Here is a 14,297-nt window from a genome sequence, read left to right as displayed (position 1 = left end):
GATATTTTTAAAGGTTTATGAACATTATATAACACTCATTGTTCACAGTTTAACTGTAACTGATAACTGACCATTAGCTAACATCGCCGTTAGGTGTTAGAATAAAAAACAGCTGGTTATTTGTAGTAATCGTTTAGCTAATGAGACTTTGTGATGAAAAATGATGTGTGTTTTTTTTAATGTACAAATTTTCAGGTCACAGAATATAATTCAATACTGAACTGGCACTTTACAAACTTTATATGCTTTAACAGCTGCTATCTGAAGACCAAAATGACTTTGGTGCCAATGTTAACACAAACCTGGGATCTTTACTAATATAAAAAATACTTTAAAAGGCATTTAACCTTCAAAGAAATACAGTTTTCAAGTTTGTTGGCATTGTTATTTTTATGTTTTGTAGTAATTGATATTTTTATTGCTCAGGCCTTTTTTTGAGTCGGGCATCAGCTGTTTGTTCAAACCTACAAATGAAAAATCCTCTGCAGTTTTTTCAGTTGGAGCAGATCAGGTGAGTTTTTAAGCATCATTTATTGTGGATCTTAAAGTCGTGTTTCTTTCAAAGATAATTACTTGAGCTTCTCTTTCTGTTCTGCAGATGAACTTCTTGTACAGAGGCAGGAGCGAAGCTGCTGTCTGCTGCTCCCTCTCGTTCCTGATCCAGTGCTGACAGTGGACTATAAATCTGAGCTGCTGTTAGTGGTTCAACAGCCAGTAAAATAAAGAAGTAATAAAACAAACATGACAATGCTGCAAGGTATTTATGTGGATTGCAGAGGGGGTGTTGGCTTCAGCTGCCCCTCTGCTGTCAGTTGTTACCAGCCCCATGAAGAGAAAATGCCGAGCCGTCAGAGAATAAAACCCTGATTACATGTGCTGAGCAAACAGTTGTTCATCATCTGTAATGATGCCAGGAGAATATAAAACAGGATTGTCAGACATTCAGACAATGGGCTTGTGTTTCCTGATGTCGGCTTCACATAGTCATCATGTCAAAAAGAGGCTCTGTATTATGGTCACACTATCCTCCAGATATCAGGCTTATTTAATGTACTCCTCTCACTCTGTACTTCATTTGAAAGGCTGCACCAACACTTAGGAGCCTCAACAATGTCTTGTGTTTGGCATCTCGCTGCTCGGAGTTACCGCAGGTTATATTTGACCTCTGCTGACGGCTGTATCATATCCTCAGATAACAGCTGCTTCCTCACTTAAGACTTCAGACACCAGACGCCAGATTTAGAAATGAGCAAACAGCGGGAGAGATAGCGTTTTACAATGTCCACGGTGCTAACCTGTGGAGAAACACCACACACAGTGATAATGTGGAAGCGCTGTAAAGAAAACCTGCCTCATCTTCAAATGTTCCTCTTTCAGGCAGGAGGGGAGCTGGTGTCTCTGTCCAGGAATGAAACAAGCCTTCAGGACACACAGGTGAGACTCTGCCGACTGTTTTAAAGAGTTTATTAGACAAAAGACTGAGGCAAGAGTTGGCAGGAATACAGGCATTGTGCCCGACTGTCGAGGTGAAGAGGGAGCTGAGCCAGAAGTCGGCCGATGTTCCAACCTTCACTGACGGTCATGAGCTTTAGCTTGTGACAGAGAGACTGAGATCGCCGATACATGCAGCTTAAAATGAGTTTCCTCCGTAGGGTGGCTGAGCTCGGCCTCTAGAGATCAGATGAGGAGCTTGGAGAAGAGCTGCTGAGCCAGCTGAGGTGGTTCAACATCTGGTTAGGATCCTTCTGGGCCCTCCTCAGCAAGAAGGAGTCCCTGGAGCAGACCCAGAACCCCCTGGAGGGTTTATCTATCTAATGTAGTGGAAGAGGTAAGATCTTTATGTCCAGCACCTACTGATATCCATCTAATACTTTATTATACTCACTAATTAATTCTGATAGTTCGTCACAGATGCATCAGTTTCCCAGCTTATTAAAACACAAAACACTCTTGCCATTGATCAAAAATCTGAACTCTATCTCACATAGTTTTCATGTCAAAGAGAGGCTCTGTGTTATGGTCAACTGGGTCAATTAACTCTGGACTCCTGGAGTCGAATGGGTCAAATTCTGACAGTAAAGCGAGTCGTTTCATGGGGGTCGCATGCTCAAAACAATGAAGCCACTGTTTTACAACAATTCTTTCAAAATGGATCCCTTGTTTTCTCTTCTGTTTCCGGTGCATCATGACGTGAAACATGATGTTGGTGGTGTACAATGTAAGTCTTCAATGGAAATCACAGACCGGCTGCCTGGCGAATGGCATCAATATGCAATTTTCAGCAAGTATACTTGGTTTTAAAAACCCCATGTAGACCCACTAATTTTGGTGGGAAAGTGGCATTACATAGAGTGTCCAGACTGTAAAATGCTCTGTCAGTACCAGAAAAGGTCAAAGTTGTGCTCCCCTGTTGCCTAAAGGGGGTTCATCTCGATATTTATGTCCCTGATCCTGGTTTGACCATCTGGGACCTTTGTTGCATTTCATTCCCGGTCGCTCGCCCTCTCTGATTACTTCCAGCCGTCTTCACCGTCCTCACCCTCCCCCCAAAAATGTCTTCTTCTATTTGAGTTTTAAAAAAATGTCTCCAGAGACTTGAGGCAACATCGCCATAAATGAATATGGTGCTATATCAAGATACACAAGTTATATCTCAACATTGTGACAGTTATGATGACTGACTGTACTTTCATAGCGCGTCGGGATTGATTTGGTATATAATGACTTTAAACATAGGTATTACATTTCCATATATACAAACACACAATAAAACCATTCCTTTAGAGATAATTACTGTATTTTACCTTGTAACATAAACATACAGCTACATTATAGAGCGAGTATCGAGGTCCTGCTCACCAAGTTAGCCAGCAGATGTTGGAATATTAACTTACCTAAAAATTTCTACAGTCAGGACGAAGGCAGCACTGTGTGAACAAGTGGTCTAGCAAACACTCATCCTTTCACATTCAGCCAAAGTCAGTCTAATCAAGTGAGCTAATATGTTTGCTAACCATCTATAGATGCTAACGTTAACTTTCACAACCGCTCCGGTAGCCCAACAAAGTTCGACATTGACGTCCCAGCGTCCTTTGACTCCGCAGACGTTCATTTGACTTTTGCTAGGGCCACATGTGAAGTCTTAACAGCCAAAGGTGACGGCAAATGGCTGCCACCGTGCTTGTGATGGTGTTGATTAGAGCTGTGGTTGTGAAACAGGAAGGAGGGAGTGACGGTCAGCACGCCAGGCTTCAAACAACAGACTCGAGTCCTCATCTCTGCCTGTACAACCAGGGAAAGACGTTTGGGTTGTCATGAGTTTCTCCACGGTCGAGTTGTTTTGTTGTTCTGAGGACGATATGTCCAAAATAGAAGACGATATAATCTCATCATGATGACGATGTATGGATATATAACCCAGCTCTAACTCAGGTGTAATGTACAGTACATTTAACACTATTTACATTATTTAGTGCGGTGATGGGAAACTAAGTTACAGTCCAACCTGCAGGTTTCTGTTCCCATCAAACGATTCACTGATTAGATCCTCGTCTCTAAACGAAGGCTGTTAATCAGTGAAATCAGCTGCTCTCAATGTCACATCTTTTAGCACTTATAAATAAGCAAGTTAGCAATGGTGTTGAAGTGTTACATTACAGTTATTGGGTGACACTTTTAATTACAGTCGAATGTGAGACATACTCTTCACTGTGTCGTGCGCGACACCTGTAACAGAACCGGTGTCACTGAGACTCTTCAGGACGTTGCATGTCAAGAGACTCTTTTTGGGTTTAAAATCAATATTTCATCTGTGACTTGGAGTCTTAAGGTCATAATTTTACATCCCAGCATGTCTGAAGGTTTGATTTAGGAGGTGAGTCTCCTCTGCTGATGAAACTGACACCAGACACATGATGCCGTCCGCTGAGCGAACCGTCCAGATCAAAGTATCATGTCGGTCACTGGGATCATTCAGTGTTACAGTTCATACACATCTTATATTCTAACAGTTATTTGATTTGTAGGATTAAATCAAACAGTCAGGAGGGTGAACATGTAGACGAGTGATTGTCTTCAGCTGCAGGACTTCAGATGTCCACTAGATGCTGCCGCAAACTTGTACATCACCTGTTAGAAACAGGAAGTAAACACTTCTCTTCGTCCGCTTCTCTTAAATTATTCGAATGAGTCTCTGGAGAAAATATTGTTGCAGTTTAGAATGACAGACTTTATTTGATAAAAAACGGTCTGAATCTTGGTAAAGATTCTTTATTAAAATACATTTCTGCAAATAATATATCTCTAACAATGCACATATGAAGGTTTTAAACTTTCCCACATAGACTTTCAGAGTGTGAGCTGCTGTTTAGAAGCGTCCTGAACACAAAGTATGTTTCGGGATTGATTTTTTTCAAAAGAACCACGATTCTATACTTCAGTGAGTCGTAGATCCCTGCTGAAAACAACAGCATAGACCAGCACCAAACTGGTCTTGCTGGTGACCAGTTTGGTGCTGGTCTATGCTGTTTTTCCCAGCAGGGATCTGATTGACTTTCAGACAGGTGGCTTGTGAATATCCCCACACCTGCCCGGCGGCTGTCACGAGAGGAAACTCCAGAAAGGTCGAGAGTCCAGTTGCTCTGCAGGACGGCGGTTCTGCGTAGAGGGGAGACCCAACCGCAACCAGCTCCAGTTTCTTCACCGTCCCCAGAACAGTTGAGAGTTGGCTTGCAATGCACCCGACCCGATTACTGATCCAACCCGAACGTCAGAATACAGTAGAAACTTTAAGGACATTTTTCATTGAATGTTATGATGTTTCCAATGATTCTCGGTAGGACGTATTGATTTAAAAACATCAGTAATATTGTATAGTTTGTTGAGTGAACATCCGCCGAGGTAGTCAGAGCATCGGCCCGAACCCGGACCCCAGAATCAACTCTGAAAATTCAGGAAGAAACAAGAAAGACTATACAAGATTATTCCCAGCGTTTAACAACAGTGTGGTTTTTGCAGTGTTAAAGTCAGAAGAAATTCCTCGCCGTCCCTTTTTGTAAAATTAGATCTGAACCAAAAACTAACGAGGTCTCTTCTGGGCTCGTGAGGAGTTTTGTCTGCTTGTAATACATCTGTGGTTTAGTAATATACATCTTCATATTCGAGAAATCTCAGTGACGAGCAGTAAATCTGACCGCAGATCATCCCAGCAGGGGGGGGATGACACGGACACTTCATCCGGGCTTCAGAGAGAACCAGATGGTCGATGTATCCAAACAGACCACCACTACTGGTGCTGCTACATCAGGCCTATGAATCAAATGCACACATATAGTTATTAATGCCTTCACATGGCGAGGAAAGGCCGCACGCTTCTCTCGCATTTCCAGAACTCGCACCTGCCGTTCAGAACATTCCCGGGACACCTCGGTAGAAAACACCTTCCCGTCTCTCTGACACGACCGTGAACCCGACCCGCCAGCATCGCCCTCCGTCGCTACATTCCCAGCGTGACTCCATCATCTCCGCTGTCTGTGCTTCACTCAGACCTGTCAGCACGTTTCCCCCCGCAGCCTTCGCTCCTATAGTCTGAGCTGCTAACTGCTCTGAGCTCTGCTGACACCTTCACGGGTCGGCCGGTCCGAGCTGATCACCGCGAAGATCAATCACTCCAGCGCAGACGGAGTTTAACTGCTGATGTTTGTTTTATTTCATCTGGAGCTCTGCAACTCCTCAACATTTCTATATCCAACCTTTCTGTCCCTGAGAACACAGTGAAGGTGTCATTTTTATATTTGCTTTTGGAAATTTTAGGCGACACCGCTTCACGCTGCTCATCACCAGTTGATTAATCATTAAAAGAGCAGATATGGATCACAGACAACAGACACCTCGGGCGCCGCAGACGCTCGGCTGGTAGAACGTGTGTCATCGCTGCTGTTCGAGTCCGACCGGAGCGTCACCACATCTCATCCTGTTTCCTGTCATCTGCCAAGAAGAAGAAAAACATACTTTATCCACAAAAAATATATAAAAACCTAAAAGTTCTGTGTCCCTGAAAACAGTTTTCAGGTTTTTAAAACACACAATTCATGATTAAATCTCCTGATCCAGTCGTTTTGTTTTTTCGCCTTCTGTGATGAGTACATCTTTAGTTTTCTAGTTATTTAGTCACAAACCAAATTATTGGACTAATTAAAGGTTTGACCTGAGGGTGGCGCTCAGATTAAGATGTATAGGGTTTCACCGAAAGTGATTACGGTTCATCTGCTGGAGCCCGAGAACGTCTGAACCAGATTTTAGTGCCGATCCATCCAAACTGACCTGCTGGTGCTGAAAGAGGAGAAGTCGTGTTTCTACCATCTGTTCTTTGACGAGTTGGGAAAGAGATGCAAAAATCTGCTTTTCTTACAAATAGCACCTTCAATGGTGCGTTCAGGTGCACATGTGTAATCCTGGGATAAGTCAACCAGCAGGGACATCATGGTGAGTTCATGAAAACAAAAGTCTAACAGGAGCTTAGCTGCAGCGCGAGTCTTCACGCGACTTCACCTGACTGCCTGATAATCTCCCGGTAACGTCTGAACCTCCAGGACGAGGATCCGTCCTGTAACTGTTGAGATATTTCAGTCTGGAGGAAAGTGACGAGCTGACTGACATTATCCACTGAGCCACAGTGTTAATACAGCTGAAGTGATTCACTGGTTCTTTAACAACGACAACATCTAAACCATAAACCCAGTAAAACACTTTGAATCAATCTGATCCGTAGACACGGCGACAAACAGCTGGAAGAAATATTAAAAGAAGAAGTTTAACCAGGCAGAATTAAAGAGTTTTTGTTTTGGATTCTTGTGGAGGAATCTGAAGTGGTTGAGTAAGAATGTTTTTATGAGCGGGTCACGATAACCGGGTAACATTATCCACATGGAAAGTCTGCCATCCTGCCTACCTGACATCGTGCCCACATATTTTTATACCACAAGTGTTAATATGAGAGGACCTTCAGCGCTCAGAGAAAGGTCTGGAAGGCTCCGTGAGGTCAGCGCCGCGGCTCAGATCAGCAATCCAAGATGGAACGCTAACCAGGCCAGCCGGTGATTACGGGATATTTATAGACGGCAGAAATATGAGCTTGCTAAGCAATTTATTTGGAGCAATAGTTAAAAGTGATATCAAAGTTTCACAGGTGGTTTCTCTCTTTTGAACCTGTTGTTGGACTCACAAGGCGCCTGAAGCTGCAGCTTCTTCACACCTTTGATTTCAACATTTTGAGTCCTGGATGGGCGTTTGTTCTTCTGCGGCGCGGTCGAGTTAAATGTCTCGTCGAAGTTATAAATGAGGAACTTTTGGTGCAGTTTTGGTTTCGTCGATGAGAGAGGTCATCGTCCCGTGTTGGCTTGTGTAGCTTTGCCTTTTGAAGTTGGGATGATCGCAAAACTTCTCATGGATCGTCGTCCAAAATTCAGGTAGTTCTTGCTAAAATTAAACAGTTTTTCATGTACGAAATGCAGAACTCACCGGTGTTTCACAGTGTCGATGTTAATTGTTGTGCTTGTTGTTTTTCTGTTCTCTAGGAGCTAAACGTCCCTTCATCTTCATCTTCCCAGGCTGCTTTAATGTATCTGAAAATAAGCGTTAACGGTAGTCATCAGGAAGATTTAGGACTTTTTTTTTACCGTAGATCACATTGCATTTCTTTTAAATCCACCTATGTTGAAACTTAATTCGTTCGGTGTATTTAAACTCTGTCCTGCCTCTCAGGACAAGCTAGCTCTCCAGCTAACCGTTAGCCTCGCCTGCTGTCGGGCAGCTGTGGAGGAGGCGGCTCCGCTGGTTATTTCCTCCAGGATAACACTGTAAGCTGAAACTGCACAGCTGAGATCTGTAGATGGAGGCGACGACGGCGACCAGACGATCTGAGCTCCTTTTGTGAGAAGCGCGCGTCTGATTAGTGACGAGACGCTCATGTTTCCGTCGTTGACTCAGTTAACGAGGCGCGTTTCAGACGTGAAAGAAGCGTTCAGATCGTGAAACGTGATGCAAGTTAATTAAGTGCAAGTGCGAAGATGAAGCTGGCTTCCGATTTCAAAATAAACTAGTCAAGAGTTTTAGTCAAAGCAGATTTTGATTCAGATGTTGTTTTTTCTTCAAATCATCCTGTTTTATGCTTTTAAACAACGTGGAGCCTCTAAATATGATTCCAAACCGTGTGTGACCATTTAAAATGGCGATTTTCCCTTAAATTTTCCCTTCAGCCGCCTCAAAAAACAAAACCTGTGTGTTTATCATCATTTGGACTCCAGGACTTTCAGCACCACAGACGATTACGAGCCAACAACACATAAATGAGTCGGCTGATCCGTTGCTTTAATCCCTCCCGTCCTCATCTGGTGAAACGTTTGTGGTTTTTATAGTCCTTTTCCTCCCTTTTATAGCGTCTTGGTGGCACCGAGCGGAGTCCTAAAACGATATCAGGCTCCTCCTCAGCGATGCCTGAGCTACAGAGAGACGTTGGCAGGGGACGGCGATATTTCAGGAGCTTGCTGGCCGATTGGTCTGAGGATCCTGCATTTCCATAAACAGGAGCTCCATATCCATATCGGAGCCCTGATATATATACACCCCCGGGGATGATTTCTTCCCACTCCCTCTGGCCACTGCTGCCCTCCTCCTCCTCCTCGACGCTTCGTCTTGTCAAAGGTGAGGCCAGTTTCCCTTTCTTCCTCCTCCTCCTCTCCTCCTCTTCCTCCTCCCGTCTCCGAGCTGCTGAGCTGAGTGTTTTCCAGGAGTGCTAAGGAGCTGAAAGTCCTGACCGCCGGGGTTTGTTAATAAGCGAAGGGGACGTGATCCAGGATGAAGGAGAAGGACTGAAAACTGCAGGATGAGATCTGAGGGTCCGGATGTGAGAGGCTGATTTGTTTGGTCTGGATTTATGATTTGTTAAATCTCTTTTTTGAAGAGTTCGACTGCAGCTTTACATTTGAATCAGTCGGCTCTGGTTCTGTGATTGAGATATTTGAGGGATTTTAAAGAAAAGGATCATATTTTTACATTTTAATTGTTTTGACAGCATGAAAATCTTAATCTCAGCAGGTGAATTGTCAAAATTTGCTGCCAAGACTTTTTTTCCCTAACAGTCACATTTGCCAACAGATTGAGATGCTTATATTTTATCCCCGGTTAGTTTCTGTTCTTGTTTTCAGGGCAAAACAAGAGAAAGTAGAGCTGATTGATTTAATTACATAAAACCAAAAGTTGGAACAGTTTGAATTTTTCTTTGGCAGGTTTGGAAAGTTCAGAAATGTGATCTCTGCTCCTGAATGTTTCTGTAGATCTGTTCTGGGTGTTAATACGTTGAAAGAAACATTTGTTTTTTACGGTGTAATTTCATTTTTAAGTGTCTGATGTTGAACTTTGATCTTTGCACTTGAACATTTCTGGAGGAATGTTCTGGAAAATTGAGAGAAAACTAGAAATTTGATTGTTTCCAGGGTTGTAAATGTAAATCTGCTCAGATCTTTTCAGCTCGTTTCCAACTCAAAGCGATGGAAACTGAAACCTTTGAATTATTTATAGTAAAAATAACTCTTGAAATCTGATTCTGGCCGTCTTGTTGAGGCAGATTAGTTGTTGCAGCCTGTCAGAGTTTGTCCTTTGACAGCCGGCTGCCGGCGGCCGAGTCGCTGCCGCAGCACATTCTGCCGCAGGGTTTCTTCTCCCCGAAAGGAATTGAAGTGTTAACTCCCAGAGGATCTTCTGTTTTGAACACCTGTAAAGGAGCTTATCACAGGCGTCAGAGGCGACACTCGACCCAAACGCCAAACTTAGCTCTGTCAACACTCAGCTGCTCATCAACTGCTTTGATAGATCACGTTTCATACGGAGGATGTTCGGTGATATTCAGCCGGCGAGCGGATAAAAACATTGTTTGTTCTTCTTCTGTTCAAACAGGTTGTGAAGAAAAGAAACCGCCAACATGTCTGAGTAAGTGTTGATTCTACGTTGTGACTGTTTGTGTGGTGGGAAAAAGATTCTGATGTTTTACTGGAGTTTTCTAATCGTAAAAGTTTAATTTTGTTTCTCCAAGTTTAGGAAGGATGAGAAGGATGGAAGGAAAGAATACATAGAGAGAGAGAAGTGGAGAGGATGAAAATAAAGAAAGATTTATGTAAGGGAAGACGGAAGAGAGGGAAAGAGAAAGAAAGAAAGAAAGAGTAAAGCAAGCAAAAAGAGGTGAAGGGAAAGAAGCAAGGCTGAAAGGTTGGAAAGGAAGAAGGAAGGATGTAAAGAAGAATGTATGGAAAGAGAGGAGAGAAGTGGAAAGAATGAAAATATGGAAAGATTTACTTAAGGGAAGACGGAAGAGAAGGAAGGAATCAGAGAAAGAAAGAAAGAAAGACGTGCAGGAAGGAGTGAAGGGACAGAAGCAAGTGAAAAAAGGATGGATGAAATGTGAGAAAGGAAAGGAGGAAGGAAGTAAAGACAGAGAGAAAAGAGGGAAATGAAGGATGAGAAGAAGAAAGAAGGAGATCAAGAGATGAAAGAAGGAAACTATTGATGGATCAGAGTTTCTTCAGACTCTGACGATGACGTTGTTTCTGATCCTCACAGGAAGAAGATGACCTCGAGCCGCAGGCATCATCTAAAGGTACGACCGGCACGTTTATTGATCGGCTGATGATCCAGCAGGACGATAATATCACAATATCACAGTATCACAGTTATAACATCATCAGAGCAACATGTTTCGGTGGTAAAGGACCAGTCCGACATTTTTTAACCAGATAGACTACAGGAGCAAACATCTTATCAATAATCAACAGCTGATCGATCAATAGTCTCACTACTGTGGAGTGTAGATGTACAAACAGCAGCAGCAGCTTAAGGTGTGTTTAATTTATTGAAGGGTGTGTGTGTGTGTGTGTGTGTGTGCAGGTGAGGCCAGTGTGTCGATGAGATGAATATTAGAAAATGTGACGTGCAGTTTTGTTGCAGTTCAGCTGATTCTGATTCTGATCAGTTGTGATTAGTGATTATCGATAACTTGTGGTGCAGCTGTAGTTGTTGTTGGACGGTCAGCTGTCTCCCTCATGTTGGTTCCTCTGGTTCTCCTGATGAATCGGGTTGTTCTGGTCTCAGCTGTCAGAGCGGACGACAGCTGAGGCGGCTCAAAGCTCTGAGGCGCCACCTGCTGGTGCAAAGAGTCGAACACACAGGAAGTGTTTTCAGCCTGCGATGATGCTGCAGACGATCTGCTGCAGACTGAACGAGTGATGTGTTGAGGTTGAGATGGTGGTCTCAGCTGTGTCCAGGACGCGTCCCAGTTCATTTTGTTTGTTAAACGGCAGATAATCTGGTGTTCAGACACGATGTAGGACCTGCTGCTGTCTGGACTGATGGCTGTGGATCCAGATCACCTGTTGCAGGTGTGAAGACCAGCTGCTAATTAATGATTGACATCAGCTTCAGACAGACGTTACTGTTCCCTGAAAAGGCATTTTTTGATTATGATCCAAGTATTAGTGACTGTTGGGAACCACATTCCCAGTAATTTATATTTCTGTGTGGTCTGTTTGGGTGTTCAGACATTTTCCTGCCACAAGGAAACTGAATTATTTCCCAGTTCTCATGTTTCACTGTGAATGATTCAGTGTTTTAATCTCTGCCGGTTCTGGGACGTATTGGATCCTCAGGAAGTTTTAAAGTTTCACATTGGCTTGAAATAAATGAAGTCTATTCTTTGATTTCTGTAGCCAGCAATGAAGAGGTTAAACCCGTCCTGGCGAATAGATTAACAAAGTAATTCCTCTCTCACCACCAGATTAAGGACGTTGTTATCAATACTTATAGAGTTAAAAGTGAGATGTTGCTGAAAAGATGTTAAAAAACCCAAAACACTTGTGTATTATTTAAGTTTTCAGATTGTTTTTGTTTGTTTTTATGTGTCTTTGGTCAAATGACGGTTTTAAGAGTTGACATACAGAATATTGACTCATCTCTTCACATGTAGAACATTTTGGGTTTTTTTTAACCATTAAATCCTCTCATATGACCTCAAACCTTTGCAAATGACGCAGGTTGTCGACACTCTTCTGATCTGTCCTGCAGAGTTTGATGCTACAGATCGCGGCCAACTGGATCGCACAGGAGACAAAAGAAATCGCAGCAGCCAAGGAGGCCTACATGGCTGAGCACTGCCAGAAACCCTCTCTGAGCGGAGACCAAGCCACTCTCATGGTGAGGAGCGCTGCACATCTTTTCTTGTGTCACTGACTTCCTTTAAACTAGACTTTAGGCTTCATCCTTCACTTCATCTGTTCAGCCCAAATATCCAAAAATGTGAGTCAGCGTGCAGCAGAAACAGTTGTTGTGTTCATGATATTACGTAAAGAGGGTCAGAATGTCATCAGCTCTGCAGGTGTATGAAAATGATCATGAGAGTACAATTCATCCAGAGAGTTACATGAGTCCAGGAGATGGTAGTTCAGGTAGTTTACTCAGAATCATAAATGTGAATCTGTGGTGGCGCCGGAGGAAAAGTCAGGGGCGCCGTGAAGCCATCCAACCGCTGAGAGACGTTTCAGTTTGGAGAAAAGTGGGAGAGCAACAAGTAAAGAGTAAAGATGAACTTTACTGCAGAGGATGTTTGCAGCTTCTCGTCACTGATATCAGCAGCTGTATGAGATTTAATATCTATCAGTGAAGAGATATGATCAGTACGTTAATGACATCACATCCGTCTGCGTCTTCAGGAAACCTGCAAGAAGCTGCACGCCCTCATCGACAAAGTGGATGAAGAGCGGTACGACCTGGAGATCAAAGTGGGCAAAGCGAACAAAGAGGTACGCTTCAAAACTCAGCTGATAATCAGAAGGATTCACTTCATCCTTCAGTCTTTTATCGTGCTGATGTCTGTGCTGTAGAGGGAGAGCTGTGCATTTAACTTCATGTCTGTCAGTTTTAAGTTATTGTTCTTCTTTCTCCTCACCGACAGATGGTGAGTATGAATACGAGTTATTTTGTTGTCGCTGTTTTTATCCTGGGCAACAAGCCGAACATCAGGCCGTCCTTTTTGCGGCTGTCGATGACCTGCACTGTTGTGCGACTCACAGCCGGGGAGTTTTAAAACAGCTGATCACAGCAGTCAGTCCATCACTTCATCCACAGACGTGAAGATGAGCAGCTGGACAGCCGCTGAGATCCAGGAGATGCAGCGTCTCCTCGTCTCTGTAGCTGTCTTCACTGTCCGCTTGTTGTTGTAGCGGCAAACAGATGCTAACAGTCGCTACTTTCAAATTAAAAGCCCCCTGCTAAGAACCCAGTTCTAAACTCCAATGGGGTGCAATGTAAAGCTCTTATTTTGAAGACAAATTCGACCTACTGAAGATGTAAATCCATCAAAAAAACACCTCGTAGATATTTAATTTCATGTATATCAAACTAACAGGAGGATTTATTTGGGACTACTTTCAGCAGCGGATTGATCCACGTTTGAAGCTCTAGTGAGAATTTGTGTCAGCAGCGTGTGAACGGCGACGGTGGAGCTCTGTCGCTCTCTGTTGGTTTGAGTCTGAATATGAATATCACCTTCATCAGATCGAGGACCTGAAGATCAAAGTGGTCGACCTGGCCGGCGTGAAGAAACCCGCTCTGAAGAGAGTGCGTATGTCCGCCGACGCCATGCTGAAGGCTCTGCTGGGCTCCAAACATACGGTCAACTTGGACCTGAGGTCCAACCTGAAGCAGGTCAAGAAGGAGGTGAAGGAGGAGGTGAGTCTCTACAGGAGGACGTTCAGACAGGTACGAGCGGCAGGAAGAGGTCGACGGACTCCTGCTGACTGTCAACTCTTTGTGTCTTGCAGCCTTTGGAGGCGGTCGGCGACTGGCGTAAGAACATCGAGGACAAAGCTGACAGGAAGAAGATGTTCGAGGCCTAAAGAGTTTCACTCTGCTGCAGTAGTCGCTCGGGGCCGTTAGCACTTTTTATGGAATTTATGGAATTTTTCATTGAATTGAAATACCTTTTGTTTCATTAAACCTGCCAGTTTCAGCCCGGTCTGTTATTGTACATCTGTATAGCGAGTGGTTTAGATTAGGAACGACCTCCTAATCTCAGCTTCCATCTGATATCAGACTTTTATTCTGGAGAGTGACCTCCTGTTTTTTTTTCCTGCTGTGTTGATGTTCACATTTGACAACTTCCTGCTTTTAGTGATTTTGTAATAAATGTGTTTTGGTTTCCTACCACCTGCTGTCATGAGGTATTCTGTCTTTGACTCGGTGACGCACAACACTGC

The 14,297-nt window shown here is 43.6% G+C and overlaps 1 protein-coding gene across 1 annotated transcript; it reads left to right on the top strand.

Annotated features, from left to right (window-relative positions):
* Window positions 1-8,606: 8,606 nt before the first annotated feature.
* Window positions 8,607-14,050, top strand: LOC119024685 (troponin I, fast skeletal muscle-like). The gene is made up of 7 exons (XM_037107676.1): window positions 8,607-8,700; window positions 9,952-9,984; window positions 10,612-10,648; window positions 12,109-12,237; window positions 12,753-12,842; window positions 13,597-13,770; window positions 13,863-14,050. Exons 2-7 carry the CDS (start codon window positions 9,977-9,979, stop codon window positions 13,935-13,937), a joined length of 513 nt encoding a protein of 170 aa, XP_036963571.1. The 5' UTR covers window positions 8,607-8,700; window positions 9,952-9,976; the 3' UTR covers window positions 13,938-14,050.
* Window positions 14,051-14,297: the final 247 nt, after the last annotated feature.

This window comes from Acanthopagrus latus, chromosome 8 (genome assembly GCF_904848185.1).
Source record: "Acanthopagrus latus isolate v.2019 chromosome 8, fAcaLat1.1, whole genome shotgun sequence".
NCBI classification, from domain to species: domain Eukaryota; kingdom Metazoa; phylum Chordata; class Actinopteri; order Spariformes; family Sparidae; genus Acanthopagrus; species Acanthopagrus latus.
This window is presented reverse-complemented; position numbering and strand designations above follow the sequence as displayed.

What these genes read in the sequence shown, in the direction of transcription:
- LOC119024685 (XM_037107676.1), top strand. An exon ending in GCCGCAGGCATCATCTAAAG is followed by an intron (nt 10,649 to 12,108) that starts GTACGACCGGCA and finishes TCTGTCCTGCAG; the next exon opens with AGTTTGATGCTACAGATCGC. An exon ending in TGGGCAAAGCGAACAAAGAG is followed by an intron (nt 12,843 to 13,596) that starts GTACGCTTCAAA and finishes CACCTTCATCAG; the next exon opens with ATCGAGGACCTGAAGATCAA.